Raw genomic sequence first — 13,527 nt, 5'->3', positions numbered from 1 at the left:
CAGGAAGGCTAGCATTATATATAACAGGCTAGATAATACAGAGATCCCTTCCAGAAATTTTAGAAAAAGCAACAACAAAATCATTCTATTAATTTGCCTATATTATTGTAAATAACGAAAACAAAGAAACATCATTATCAGCCACAGCCACATCTACATCCACAGCCACAATTACCTCCCTCAGGCTGCCCTAGGTTCTTCAGGGTCTCAACAGGCATAAAGTCACACTAAAGCCAGAGCTCTGAATGCACTTGTTTCATTCCTAGAACATTTATCATGACTATTAGAGACCTTTGCTGAGAACTCCTGCAGGTTCTAGAGTCCCTAACGGCACAGACATAAGGAAACTGCTTCCCAAAGGACAGCATTCAACCAAACTACTGTAGAGAACGGCAACACCAAATATAACCATTTAAAGCCAGCTTTAATGTATCCATAAAAAGTAAAGGTCACAACCAAATAAATAATCACTCACCTCTCTCTGAAGAGCAAAGCCTGCCATGCACTCCACAGAACACAATCTCCAACTGAAACCTTTGCCATTATGTTGGCCAGCCCTTAAATGTGGTTAGGCTTGCACAGGTGATTCCTCATACCTGTGCTCCCAGAGCTGGCTACAGCCCTTCACCAGGTGCTCAATCACTGTTTCAGGCTGTGATTTAATGGTTCCCATAAAATTATATACAGATGAACATGTACAATTTGCTTTTGTTGACCTGCTGTCCATGGATCCGAGACCTCAGCTCAGTACAATGCTAGATCCAAGGAGTGGTGACAAGTCTGTCTTTCTCTCTTGATCTAATTTTACTCTTTTTCTTTAGTAACTATTGCCTAAGTTTCCCTCAAAGCAGCTGTTTAAGGAATAACACCTGTGCTAAAGTAACTCAACCAGGTGGATCAAGACACTCCTCTGTTCCTTTAGTTGTAGGAATCACATTAGAGACATGTCATTCCTTCTTTAGCTGCTCCATGTGCCACTACATAACCCAGCCATACGAGGAGATGGCTCTGCCTTCTTCTCCTTCAAAACAAAACTGTATCTGAGCACCTGTCTTTCATCGGTTCTACTTCAGGGGTTTCATTTGCAATGGCTTCAGTAGAAAGTGCCTATTTATTTCTGAAGATCGGTCTTTATTGTCTATCTCTGATCAGAAAGATATCCATGCCAGGAGAAGAACTTTTATACTATCTGCATAATTAGGGGAGAGGTTGGACATCTTAAAATAGCCATAAAATCCTCACTGCAGGGAGGAATCGAGATAAATGGTGTAAGAGTTTGTCATTTTATCTCACTACTGTATGTTAAATTGTGCTTTATTTTGCTGGCTAACAGTACCTCACATCTTAATTGCAATATTTTGATTCTAATGGTTAGAATAAATATTTTATTAGCCATTTGATACCAACCGACCTGAACATAAAGAATGTCTGGAATCAGTGAGATGCTATTCCTTAAACTGCTTGCTACGTGAGATGCAGTTGGCTTTTCAGCTGTAAAATAATGTCCATAATTCCCCTATTATATCACATACTTCACGAGGCCGGGAGCCGTCACAGGCGCCGGCATCCGCTACCACAGCGCCCTCTGTCGGGCGCGGCGCAGCGCACACGGCCGCCTGTCGCACGCTGCAGGGCGGTGCGAGGGGGAGGTTCGCTCTCGGTCGCTGTTACACTGCACGGTGGGGATACGAGTTCACTATTCCGCTGGCACGCAAGAGAAACGGTCCAGCAGCGAGGCTGTGCCATAGGGCTGCTGTAGGGGCAGGTGGAACATCTCCTTGTCCTGCTTGAGCGCGCCTCATTCCGACACAACCACAATTCCTTGACCGACACAACCGTAGCTCGATGGAAACCGGCCAAGTGGGACTGGGCGAGGATGCTGTCACCGCCCTGCAGGGCTACGCGTGATGTGGGATGGACTTTGCCTTCCCTTGGGTACGGGCACAGGCACAGGCATAGGCACAGTGAGTGGGTACCAGCTGCCAGCATGGGGAATGATGAGATAATCAGGCAGGATCTGGACCGCCTTCACGATATCCCACTCTACAAAACCTTTGTGAAAGGTTGGCCACAGGTGAACGCCTTCCAAGCCCGGCATGATGACCTGGTCATCGCTACCTACCCCAAGTCAGGTAAGTGGTTCCAGGGCAGATGGGGAGGAGAAGGATGGGGCACAGCTGGGTAGTTCGCAGCCCCTTCAATGATGCCCCTGTAATGCTGCCTGTGGGCTGCAGGCACAACATGGCTGAGCGAGATCCTGGATGCGATCTACCATGATGGCAATTTGGAGAAGTGTCGTCGGGATGCTATCTATAACCGGGTGCCCTTCCTGGAGATGAATATACCTGGAGTACCGAGTGGTGAGCATCTGAGGGCTGTGCAGGGAAGAAGCAGCACTGGGGTGAGTGTGGGGTCAGGGCACTGAGCCTCCATCCTGCAGGTGTTGAACAGCTGGAGAAAACCCCATCCCCACGGCTGGTGAAGACCCACCTGCCAATCCACCTCCTCCCAGCCTCCTTCCGGGAGAAGGACTGCAAGGTAATGCCATGAAGCAGCTCCCAGTCTTTCTCCCTGAGGGGCAGAAGTGAGGGGACACCACTCTTGCCCCTCCAGTCACATCCTCAGCTTCTTTCAGGTGATCTATATGGCTCGCAACGCCAAGGATGTTGTAGTCTCCTACTACTTCTTCTATCAGATGGCCAAGATCCACCCTGATCCTGGCACAATGAGTGAGTTCCTGCAGGCATTCATGGATGGGAAAGGTAGGGGCTGAACTCCCAGACTCCCCTGATAAATCCCAGTGGGGCAGGCATCCTTTGCTGTGCTATTTTTCAGCTAAATTTACCCACATTCTGCAGTGGCCTATGGGTCCTGGTATGAACATGTGAAGGGCTGGTGGGAGAAGAGGCACGAGAAGTGGCTTCTCTACCTCTTCTATGAGGATATGAAGAAGGTGAGAGTAGTCTGGAGGGAGGGTCTGGAGCTCACCCCTACTGCCCCAAGCAATTCTTGAGGGAGTGCCAGCAGCCAGCATCCCCACTCCTGCTGCTCCTCAGAATCCACAGCGAGAGGTTCAAAAGATCCTGAAGTTCCTGGGCAAGGAGGTGTCGGAGGAGACAGTGGCAAGGATCCTCCACCACACCTCCTTCCAGGAGATGAAGAAGAACCCCTCCGCCAACTATGAGACAATGTCCGCTGTACTGATGGACCACAACCTCTCTCCATTCATGCGGAAAGGTGGGTTTTGGTGTCTGGTGAGGAGGGATCCCCAGGCTGTACTGCAGCCCTCATCTGTGGATGCAGATATCTGGGGGGGCAGGTTTTGCTTCATGTGCTTTTCTACCCCCTCAGGCATCTCCGGCGACTGGGTAAATCACTTCACCGTGGCCCAGAATGAGCGCTTTGACCAGCACTACCAGCAGCAGATGGCAGGCTCAGATCTCTGCTTCCAGATGTAGGCATGAGGGGTGCCACATCCTGAGGGCTCTGACTCCAGTGAGGAGCAGGTGCTGGATTCCTGCTGCAGCAGTGCCAGACTGGGGCAAACTACCAATCATTTTTATTCCTGTAATAAATTGCAATAGACTGAGTGTTGCCAAGAGGTTTAATAACTGCTCTGTGAGTGGAAAAAACCCAAAGCAGACAGGAGGTGCCCGATGCCCCACAGTGCCTCTTTGCCAAGGTTTGTTTATGCCTCTGAATTGCTGCAAATTGCAGCAGTGGCAGGGCAGAAATATCCATTGCCATTGCAACAGCCCCAGGTTTGCAGGACAAAGGCAAGAGGAAACACCTCATGCTCAGACTCTAGCACCCGCTTACTGGCACAGTCACATGGGATCATCCCTGCTCACCCACAGGTGCAGTGCTTCTGCTCAGGCATCGCTGGGGTAACCTGGTCTCCATCCCACTGGCATCAAGGATTTGCTCTGGAGCCCCAGATCTCTCATCTATGCCATTTCCAGCTTTGGTTTAATGAGTTTCCAAAATAGTGAATCTCTGCGTATCTCCAGCTTCTGACTTTGCCAAAAAGACATGCAACCTCCCTCCCAGCTCTGCACATCTCCCTTAAATCCTTTTCCCAGCAGTGGTCCGGTTGCTGCAGGCACTGCTCTTTTGCAATCATGCACACTTCGGACCCGCCTTCTGGACACAAGCCTAAACCCCGTATCTAAGCAGTGAGCCCCATGAAAATGACACCCCTCCCCCAGCTCCACTTAGGATTGGATGCTGAGCTTGGCACTGCTCATCGTAGGCACTGGGCTCGCTCCTTGCCCCACTGCTGGCTCCAGACTCTGCACGCCCTTTCCCTCCCCCAGTGACGTCCCCCTTCCCAAGGACCTCCCCGTGCCTCCATCTTCTATGCGCAGAAAGGAAAATAAAGCCCTTGTGTCTGCTGGCAGAGCAAGCCCTGCTCCTCGCATCACACAGCAGCAGGTAATGAGCAGCCCCCATCCAGCCTCTGAAACGCTAAGCCTCAAGACAGGAGCAGCTCAGGAGGGGGGAGGTCTGGTTTCCCTGACAGCTGTGGGGTATTGGCAAGCTACTTGCTGCTCAATCCTTGCAAGGCCAGCTTTGTGAGGGGGTGCAGGCCCCAATAAATGGGTTTGGGAATCTCCACAATTGCACAAGAAGTGTAGAGACAGATGCAGGTCTTCAGTTTGCCAGATGCATCGGTGTGTCACGCCTCCCACACCAACACCAGGAAGAGGACAAGCTGTCCTTCAGGACCTGCTCTTTGCCCAAGGGACGGCATTCACTTTTCTCAAAACTCTTCTGCTGCCCCAAAAGCTGGTGGCAGGCAGGACCCAGGCTTTTTCCCCTCTTGGCACCCTCTTTTTCCCCACCCTGGCCCCAAAATTCAGAGGGTCCCAATATACCTCGCAGGAGGCAGGGGCCACTTCCCAGGACACCCACACACAAGTCAGAGTTTCCTCCCATGGCCAGGATGGGTGAGCTCAGCAGGAATTTCAGGGTCTGAATAGGGACTAGGTGGCCCCATGATGACCCCACTGCTATCCTGTGTCCCTTGTTCCCATCAGGATGGGCACAGTGGATGCCTATCTGCGCCAGCCCTGGAGCACTGTGCATTCCATCCCCATGGTTAATGCCTTTGCTCAGAACTGGGAGAGAGTGGATAACTTCCAGAGCCGTCCTGATGACATCGTGGTGGCCACCTTCCCCAAGTCTGGTAAGCAGCATTGGCACAGGAGAGGGGCCATGCATTGGAAGAGTCAGGGTACACAATTTGGGGTGCCTGTGATGGGCTCAGGTGGGAACAGCACCAGCCAGACCCCTGTCCCTTCCATCCCAGGCACAACCTGGATCAGCGAGATCGTGGACATGGTCCTTCAAGGTGGTGACCCCAAGAAGTGCAAGCGGGATGCCATCATCAACCGGGTGCCCATGCTGGAGTTTGCTGCCCCTGGGCAGATGCCAGCAGGTAGTGGGCTTTGGGCAGAGGTTACCCCCAGGTTGGAGGGGCCACGTTGGCCAGAAAGAGTGGGGGCAGGTTGTGGTTTTCAGGTGTAGCTGCTAGTAGTGGGAGTGCTTTTTGTAGGCACAGAGCAGCTGAAGGACATGCCATCCCCTCGTATCATCAAGACTCATATCCCAGCTGACATCTTACCCAAATCCTTCTGGGACAAAAACTGCAAGGTAACAGAGTTGGAGGGGATATAACAGGAGGGACCCTGCAAACTAAGGGTGTGATCAGCCCTACTAGCACCTTGCAAATCCCCATGTGCCACCAACACCAGTCCTTCTGCAGATGATCTATGTGGGCCGCAATGCCAAGGACGTGGCTGTCTCCTACTACCACTTTGACCTGATGAACAAGCTACACCCTCACCCAGGAACATGGGACCAGTATCTGGAGGCTTTCATGGCTGGCAAAGGTGTGGGGGGAACCATGGGAGCACATGGAAATGCTGAGAGTGCCGCCATGTGGTGACATCCATGGCCACTCTCCCCACGCAGTGGCCTATGGCTCTTGGTTTGACCATGTGCGGGGCTACTGGGAGCGCCGGCAGGAGCACCCCATCCTCTACCTCTTCTATGAGGACATGAAGGAGGTGAGGGGCCGGGGCTGATGGTGGGACTGAGGCCTGGCAGTACTGGGGCTGAGCACCAGCATTTGCCTCAGGATCTCCGCCGGGAGATTGCCAAGGTGGCCCAGTTCCTGGGGCGGGAGCTGACGGAGGTGGCACTGGAGGCCATTGCCCACCACACATCCTTTGAGGCCATGCGGGACAATCCCAGCACCAACTATAGCGTTGTGCCCTCCCACCTCATGGACCACAGCATCTCTCCCTTCATGCGCAAAGGTGAGCAGCCTCAGTGGGCTTCCAAACCCCTCATCCCCTCTGGACCCGTTCAGACCCTTCTCAATCCCCCCAGGCATCACCGGTGACTGGAAGAACCACTTCACCGTGGCCCAGAGCACGTGCTTTGACCAGTACTATGCTCAGAAGATGGCAGGCACTGACCTGCACTTCCGCACACACATCTGAGGTGCCTTCTCCTGTCCTCATTCCTTAGCCCCTTATCACCCACCCATGCCCACGGGACCACCTGAGCAACACCATGGGCTCTTTCTTGGTGCTGCTGGAGAGAAATAAAGTGTCCTTGCTGAGCCCACTCTGTGTGCTGGCTGCTGCATCACTGCGCTTGCCCTGTCCCTGACACACCCAGATAGGGGCCACGGAGTTCAGTCCCCATGAACTCCAAACATGCCCAGTGCTTGCTCCTCCCTCTTGGTATATAGATTGCTGGCAAACATCTCCTCCCACACACACTCTGTACTCCTCCCCTCTACTCCAGAGCTTTCACTGGGCCCGAGGCTCCCTGTCCTCTGCTGCTACTTTCCCTGAGCCACCCTCCCTGCATCACCATCCTGTCACTCCTCCGCTGTCACCGTCCTCTTGCAGAGCACGCACTGCCAGGTGAGGACTCCTGCCTACTCTGACTGTGGGTGCCTCATGGGACCAAGTGGGTGGGGCTGCTCAAAGTCCTGCAGGACTCAGCCCCTGGCATGATAAGGCATGGGGTTTGGGCTCTGCGGGGGTGCATACAGCACCCTAAAACCTCCTCCATGGATGGGAGCTGCTGCAGGATGTTCCCAGTCCTTGTCTCCCTGCTTCCTTCCCCGAGGGCTGAGATGGGAGGAGAGGGGTGGTGCTAGGGGATTCTACTACCTGGGACACCCTTGGGGGTCCACTCCCTGTTCTAGAGGCTGCAACTCCCCAGCCGTGCGTGTGGACTGGTACTCACTGGCCAGGAGGACAAGAGGGTCCTAGGCTGCTCCCCTAAGCAGCTGCCTCCCATGAGTCTTCCCTGCCCCCATCAGGATGTCCACAGCAGACAGATACCTGCGCCAGCCCTGGAGCATGGTCCATGGCATCCCCATAGTCTGCGCCTTTGCCCCGAACTGGGAGCGGGTGGACAACTTCCAGAGTCGTCCTGAAGATATTGTGGTGGCCACCTTCCCCAAGTCTGGTGAGCAGCCCAAAACCCACCAGATGTTGTGGTCCTGGGGGCAAACATGCAGCATGGCCAGTACCTGCTATCTTGGGAAGGTGCAAGTGGGATTTCCTTTCATCCCACAGTACTCATTTAGAGCCTGGGGATTTTGGTGGTGCTGAGTCTCATCAATACCTTTCCCAATGGGCCAATTTCCCCAGGCACCACTTGGGTCAGTGAGATTGTGGACATGATCCTGCAAGGCGGCAACCCTGAGAAGTGCAAAAAGGATGTCATCAATAAACGGGTACCCATGCTGGAGTTTGCTGCCCCTGGGGAGATGCCAGCAGGTAGGGAGGAAGGGCTCAGCTGGGGGCACTCCACCAGGGGCTGTTCTCAGAGGCACACAGGAAAGTCCTTTGTGGTCCCTAGGAACAGACGTGCTTGCTACCACGCCCTCACCCCGTGTGGTCAAGAGCCACCTGCCTGCACATATCCTGCCCAAATCCTTCTGGGACAATGGCTGCAAGGTAGCTCCCAACCTCAGTCTCCTCAGCACTGTATGTGTTTTTTGGAGCACTGAGGGATGAGAGCATCCCAACAGGTGCTGGGGAACCAGGTGCTGTCCCCAGTCTCTTCCATAGATAATCTACGTGGGTCGCAATGCCAAGGACGTGGCTGTCTCCTACTACCACTTTGACCAGATGAACAAGCTACATCCTCACCCAGGAACATGGGACCAGTATCTGGAGGTTTTCATGGCCGGCAAAGGTGGGGGGAACCCATGGGAGCATATGGAGTTGCTGAGAGTGCCACCATGCACCCTCATGGTTACTCTCCCCACGCAGTGTCCTATGGCTCTTGGTTCGACCATGTGCGGGGCTACTGGGAGCGCCGGCGGGAGCACCCCATCCTCTACCTCTTCTACGAGGACATGAAGGAGGTGAGGGGCCGGGGCTGATGGTGGGACTGAGGCCTGGCAGTACTGGGGCTGAGCACCAGCATTTGCCTCAGGATCTCCGCCGGGAGATTGCCAAGGTGGCCCAGTTCCTGGGGCGGGAGCTGACGGAGGTGGCACTGGAGGCCATTGCCCACCACACATCTTTTGAGACCATGCGGGACAATCCCAGCACCAACTACCGCACTGTGCCCTCCCACCTCATGGACCACAGCATCTCTCCCTTCATGCGCAAAGGTGAGCAGCCTCAGTGGCCTCCCAAACCCCTCATCCCCTCTGGCCCCACTCAGACCCTTCTCAATCCCCCCAGGCATCACCGGTGACTGGAAGAACCACTTCACCGTGGCCCAGAGCGCACGCTTTGACCAGTACTATGCTCAGAAGATGGCAGGCACCGACCTGCACTTCCGCACAGAAATCTGAGTCTCACACACGTTCAGATTTCTGCTTTTACAAAAATAAAAGAGTTTTACTTCTGCCTTCCCAATGTCTTCCCAGCATCATTTCACACTCATTTTATAGCAGCTGCATCAGTGTGTTATGCATCACCGAGTAGGACACACATCTAGGTGTGCACACACAGCGTTTTGGGGGGAGGAATAAGTAAGTCAGAGATGTGTTTTCAACTCATGGGAAACAAAAATGTTTTCTGTCTCCTGTGCACATTTCTGCTGCCATCCTGTGCACAGTGGTACCATGTCCACTGTCTCCATCCTCAAATATCCATCAGCAGGTGCCAGAAAAGCCCACACTAAGGTCACACTTTGACAGGGAGTGGGACGGGGATGGGCAGAGCAACTACTCTCCTTCCCCAGCAGCTAGACCATGGGAAAGAGACATAGTGAGTGGGATTGGGCCAAAAGCATCCCTGCCACTGCCAAGAGAGAGCTGTAGTCCCGTTTACTGTCAGGGACCTGGAACATCCACTGCTGCTATCTCTCTGAAGGAGTCTCTCTGAAGGTGTTATTTCTTTCTCAGATGCAGGTGAACTGATCCAAGGCATTGAAAAATGATTTTCTGTTTTTGCTGGGTGCTGCTTGTTTTGTTCTTATGCCCCTTATTTCTTGCACCAACACGACTACCAGTCTTTCATTCACATTCATCTCACCACATTCTCTGGCAGTCTGTGGACTTTCCTTAGGCCATTGCCCCCTGGCTATGTATTTCTGGGCTGAAGGAATCTGTATGAATGCTGGATTGCTTCTAGCAGTTCCTGTCTTAGCCCCTCAGCTCTATGACATGACGACTGGCTGCAGGAATTTCCTTTCATTTCTGATCCCAGAAAGCAGCACTGCTTTTGCCAGACTGCTCCTACACGCATGCAAATGACTTGGTTTTAATTTGTTCCAGGCACTTCCCTTCCTCTACAAACCCTTTGCATGCCTGTGTCAACACAAAGCCAGGCCTTGCAACATCCCCCTCCTCCTCCCTTCCTCTTGCCTCTCACATAGCACACTGAACCCACATCAACAGAAAAAAAAATTATCCCTCTTGTAATTCCCCCTGGACAGAGATGGGCTCTGCTCTACCTCCAGATTGCTCTCTTAAACTACAAGGCCTGCAGGTAGATAAAGTATGGCATCAAAGATAGGTACAGCTGGTGAATTTGGTCAAAATTTAGCAGGGGTCTCATTTGTTTTTCATTCATCCATGGTGCTACTAACATATAAATGCATTATGAAATGTGAGTAAATTCCTGCATGGCTCGAAGCAATGGCTGCTGCACACCCATTGCCAGAACCCGTGACAGCCTGGTCTTTGCCTGATTGCTCTGTGGGGCAACTCCCTGATAAGTCCAAACTTCGTGCGCAAAAAAATCAATCACCTCTGAGCTGACCTGGCTCAGGGAAAACCTTGAAACAGAAGGCGCTGGATGACTCCCACCACACCTACACCCTCTCATTTGGAAATCCATTGGTCCCTGTGGCAAATAATGGTCCTGAAGTAGGGCTGACATCAGTCTCTCCTAACAGGGTGCAGCACTGAATGTACACAAAGCTTGGCCTGGATCCTTTCTCATTTTCCTGGGTTTTTTTTCCTCTCACAGATTGGAAAGGCCCAAGCATGAGCCAACCCACGGTCTGTATATTTACATGCAGCAACCCTGCAGTATCTGAGCAGCAGTGGAGAGAATTAAAAAATCTGAAACTGAACAAGGAAATAAATGTAAGCACAGGTACACTTTTGTCCTCTTGCAGTGCTGAGATAAAGTCTCAAGCTGGCCGAGAAATGGCATTATGGCACAGGTGCCAGCTCATTACCTTTTGCTGAAGTTTCCCTCTTACATTTGGGGATTGCAAGGGCATCAGTGTTCTACTATGGCCAAGGATGTGTTCCTCCATCTAACTTTCCATCTCAACCTGCACCTGGGGATAAAACAACCTCCATATTGTACACCTCAGTATTCTCCACTCACACATTGCCCTCCCTCTGAAACACTTGTCTTTTTCAACTCAAGACTTCCAAGTTCCTGTTTAGCCCCAAAACCGCTTTCTTGAAATAACAGATAGGAAACATGTTGTCATTTGGTGCTTCTCAGGGCAAATGCCTCCCTTTTGAGCTCAGGTGCTGAGTTTTTGAGGTGCTGGTGGTCATCAAGGCTTACTGGCTGCCACATTCAGGTAGATGTGGAAGATGTTTTTGTAGCTGTCTGTGAAAAACATGAGGCTGGAAGCCATAATCTGTGTGTAATTAAACTTGGGTAACCTACAGCTATTAGAGATCAGAGGTTGCATCAGTTTCTGAAGCCGTTATGCTGAGTAATGCTAGCTATGTGAAATGCAGACACGTAATACTATTCACTTTCTTCAGCTTACTTTTCTTTTGTGTGCTGGATTTCATCTTCAAATCCTCTTAAAGTTTATCTTTTCTGCATTAAGAGTAATGTGAGCACCACCGTTAAAACCTGTCCTTTTAAATCCTACCCTTAAAGGACAGGTTTAACCCTCTGGTTCCTCTGGCAATAGCTCTCAGCTTCTACAGAGGAATTTGTTACTGGGGGTTTAAAAACAAAATCTTACAAAATTCAACACTATGTTTTTACTGGTGAAGATGGTGAGGATGTAGAGTGCAAGACATATGAGGAGTGGATGAGGTCCTTCAATTCTCAACTGAGAACTCTAAGCATCAGTACAGATGGGGGATGAGTGGATGGAGAGCAGCCCTGTGTGCACTTGCAGCCTGGAAAGCTGACCATATGCTGGGCTGCATCAGAAGAAGTATGGCCATCAGGGGCAAGGGACAATTGTTATCCTCTGCTCCACTCACAAGACTCCACCTGCAAGGAGATAATGGTTTCAAACTAAAAGGGGGTAGTTATAGATTAGGTGTAAGGAAAACATTCTTCACTGTGATGGTGCTGAGGTAGTGGTACAGGCTGCCCAGAGAGCCTCTTCAGTGGATGTCACATCCCTGGGCCAGGCTGAATGGGGCAGCCTGATCTGGTGGGTAGCAACCAGCCCACAGCAGAGAGTTGGAACTCGGTGGGCTTTAAGGTCCCTTCCAACCCAAGCCATTATCTGTTTCAACAACTGTGGAGAAACTACTGGAGGTGAAGCAAATTACTGTCACAACATGCTGCATTCTGGTATAATTGCCCCAAACAGAGGGTTTAGAAAGTTTATATATTACAGACAAAGTTTAAGAAAAATACAGAGATGTATCTTCAGATTTCTATAGTTTCCAGTTAGTAACATTTCCCTCAACTTTTGGAACCAAGTGCCACGCACAGTACTCAACAGCAGGGCTAACATACAACTCTCAGAAAGCTTTGCAAACAAAGTACAAGATGCTCTTTGTTCCTCTTTGTAAGTGAGTCTTTTATATAACAACCAATTTTTTTTTAAACTGGCTACGACCTTAAAAGAAGCAAAAAATATTTTTTAGCCATCAGAAACCATGTCTCAGCGACAGGACACAAATCCTTCTGAGAATCTGGCTCTGTAGCAACATCGTGATATTCCCTAGCACAGAGAAGACCATCCAAACTATTAAATTACTGAAGCACAGCAAAGCAATGAATAATCCTAGAAGACATCCCCCTTATTATTATCCCTTATTGTATTACTCCCTCCTATTGAAAATACATGTTCAGGGTGAAACTTATTTAAAGTTCTGCCAAATGCCAAATCTTTCCAGAGCTGCCCAGGCTCCAAGAAGGTGAGCTGCAACACAGAGAAGCAAACCATCACAGCACATTGCATCATATGAACCAAAGCGTGATGATTTTGCACCTCAGGAGGCTCTTCTAGGTAAGAGATTTGCTGCATGGCATTGCCCCCTTCACCCTGCTGAATCATGTTAGATTGAGCATACCGTTTTTTATCCCATTTTGATTCCTAGTGATTAACACTCCTTTCAGGACATAGTGCTTACATTTCCAAAAGAGAGACAGCCCAGAAGATGCAGGCTCCAACTCAAGAAGTACTTCTGGCAACCAGGAAGTAGTCAGACCCAAAGTCAGACATCTGAACCAAACAGGTATAAAGAGTAAAAATACAGTGGTATGAAAGTAAGGTATAAAGAGTAAAAAATAGCTTTTGCATACATAATTTGTACCATAAAAGGAAGAAACATTGAAGTATGCAGGCATCATGGCTGTTGCAATTAAAAACAGGCCTCAAGTCAGATGTGGCTGTACATTCTTCAGCAAATTTCAATTCTCCTTCAGTGTTTACTGAGATACCACTTATTTTCTTGTAGTTACACATCTGCCAGCACTTACTGATTAATATAGCACCTATACAGTGGAAGAAGACCCCTATTGTTTGCTTTCATGTCCTCAGTAAGGATTTTATTCCTCAGGGAGAAACTGAAAAGGTACAATAAACAAAGAATTAAATTATTGTGCAAATGGACAGGTCTGAGGGTAGTAGGGACCTCTGACAGCACTGGGGCTGCTGCCACCCCTACCTAGGGAAAGGAGTACCCTCAGGAGAAAGTTAATAGTAGAAAACAGAAAGAGGAAAGCAAATCACCAAGCATCCTTTCCTGTCTTTTTGGTTCAGAGACCACATAGGTTTGAAAGGCCCTGCTCAAGCAGCAGCAGACTCTCACAGACAACACAGAGGCGGAGTGCTCCCAGCTGGAAGAAAAGGCTCCCAGACTATCCA

At 50.5% G+C, this 13,527-nt stretch overlaps 3 protein-coding genes across 5 annotated transcripts; all 3 read left to right on the top strand.

Moving 5' to 3' along the window:
• The first annotated feature begins 1,961 nt into the window (after nt 1–1,961).
• Nucleotides 1,962–3,590, top strand: LOC107313493 (sulfotransferase 1 family member D1-like). The gene is made up of 7 exons (XM_015861812.3): nt 1,962–2,132; nt 2,235–2,360; nt 2,441–2,538; nt 2,636–2,762; nt 2,859–2,953; nt 3,057–3,237; nt 3,352–3,590. The coding sequence occupies exons 1-7, from the start codon at nt 1,988–1,990 to the stop codon at nt 3,456–3,458; spliced, it is 879 nt and encodes a 292-aa protein (XP_015717298.2). The 5' UTR covers nt 1,962–1,987; the 3' UTR covers nt 3,459–3,590.
• Nucleotides 3,591–4,344: 754 nt separating this feature from the next.
• On the top strand, nt 4,345–6,636 carry LOC107313495 (sulfotransferase 1B1). 2 transcript variants are annotated; one of them, XM_085545210.1, is made up of 8 exons: nt 4,345–4,434; nt 5,040–5,188; nt 5,312–5,440; nt 5,558–5,655; nt 5,768–5,894; nt 5,977–6,071; nt 6,143–6,323; nt 6,397–6,636. In XM_085545210.1, the coding sequence occupies exons 2-8, from the start codon at nt 5,041–5,043 to the stop codon at nt 6,507–6,509; spliced, it is 891 nt and encodes a 296-aa protein (XP_085401336.1). In that variant the 5' UTR covers nt 4,345–4,434; nt 5,040; the 3' UTR covers nt 6,510–6,636. The 2 variants fall into 2 exon arrangements, with proteins under 2 accessions (XP_085401336.1, XP_085401337.1); XM_085545211.1 differs by having other exon boundaries at nt 4,381–4,466.
• Nucleotides 6,637–6,786: 150 nt separating this feature from the next.
• LOC107313494 (sulfotransferase 1B1) lies at nt 6,787–8,903 on the top strand. Of its 2 annotated transcripts, none has more exons than XM_085545212.1 (8): nt 6,787–6,941; nt 7,229–7,494; nt 7,680–7,808; nt 7,891–7,988; nt 8,103–8,229; nt 8,307–8,401; nt 8,473–8,653; nt 8,727–8,903. In XM_085545212.1, the coding sequence occupies exons 2-8, from the start codon at nt 7,347–7,349 to the stop codon at nt 8,837–8,839; spliced, it is 891 nt and encodes a 296-aa protein (XP_085401338.1). In that variant the 5' UTR covers nt 6,787–6,941; nt 7,229–7,346; the 3' UTR covers nt 8,840–8,903. The 2 variants fall into 2 exon arrangements, with proteins under 2 accessions (XP_085401338.1, XP_015717300.1); XM_015861814.3 differs by having other exon boundaries at nt 6,792–6,941; nt 7,346–7,494.
• The last annotated feature ends 4,624 nt before the right edge of the window (nt 8,904–13,527 follow it).

Source organism: Coturnix japonica, chromosome 4 (assembly GCF_054131305.1).
Source record: "Coturnix japonica strain WE chromosome 4, WE-NBRP24, whole genome shotgun sequence".
In the NCBI taxonomy this organism is placed as follows: domain Eukaryota; kingdom Metazoa; phylum Chordata; class Aves; order Galliformes; family Phasianidae; genus Coturnix; species Coturnix japonica.
The sequence above is the reverse complement of the archived record's forward strand: the minus strand, read 5'-3'. Positions and strand labels throughout refer to the sequence as shown.

What these genes read in the sequence shown, in the direction of transcription:
- LOC107313494 (XM_085545212.1), top strand. Translation starts at nt 7,347, where the DNA reads ATGTCCACAGCAGACAGATACCTGCGCCAGCCCTGGAGCATGGTCCAT. An exon ending in TCTGGGACAATGGCTGCAAG is followed by an intron (nt 7,989 to 8,102) that starts GTAGCTCCCAAC and finishes TCTCTTCCATAG; the next exon opens with ATAATCTACGTGGGTCGCAA. An exon ending in CTCTCCCTTCATGCGCAAAG is followed by an intron (nt 8,654 to 8,726) that starts GTGAGCAGCCTC and finishes CAATCCCCCCAG; the next exon opens with GCATCACCGGTGACTGGAAG.
- LOC107313493 (XM_015861812.3), top strand. Translation starts at nt 1,988, where the DNA reads ATGGGGAATGATGAGATAATCAGGCAGGATCTGGACCGCCTTCACGAT. An exon ending in CGCTACCTACCCCAAGTCAG is followed by an intron (nt 2,133 to 2,234) that starts GTAAGTGGTTCC and finishes TGTGGGCTGCAG; the next exon opens with GCACAACATGGCTGAGCGAG. An exon ending in TCTATGAGGATATGAAGAAG is followed by an intron (nt 2,954 to 3,056) that starts GTGAGAGTAGTC and finishes GCTGCTCCTCAG; the next exon opens with AATCCACAGCGAGAGGTTCA.
- LOC107313495 (XM_085545211.1), top strand. Translation starts at nt 4,438, where the DNA reads ATGAGCAGCCCCCATCCAGCCTCTGAAAC. An exon ending in GGCTTTCATGGCTGGCAAAG is followed by an intron (nt 5,895 to 5,976) that starts GTGTGGGGGGAA and finishes CTCCCCACGCAG; the next exon opens with TGGCCTATGGCTCTTGGTTT. An exon ending in CTCTCCCTTCATGCGCAAAG is followed by an intron (nt 6,324 to 6,396) that starts GTGAGCAGCCTC and finishes CAATCCCCCCAG; the next exon opens with GCATCACCGGTGACTGGAAG.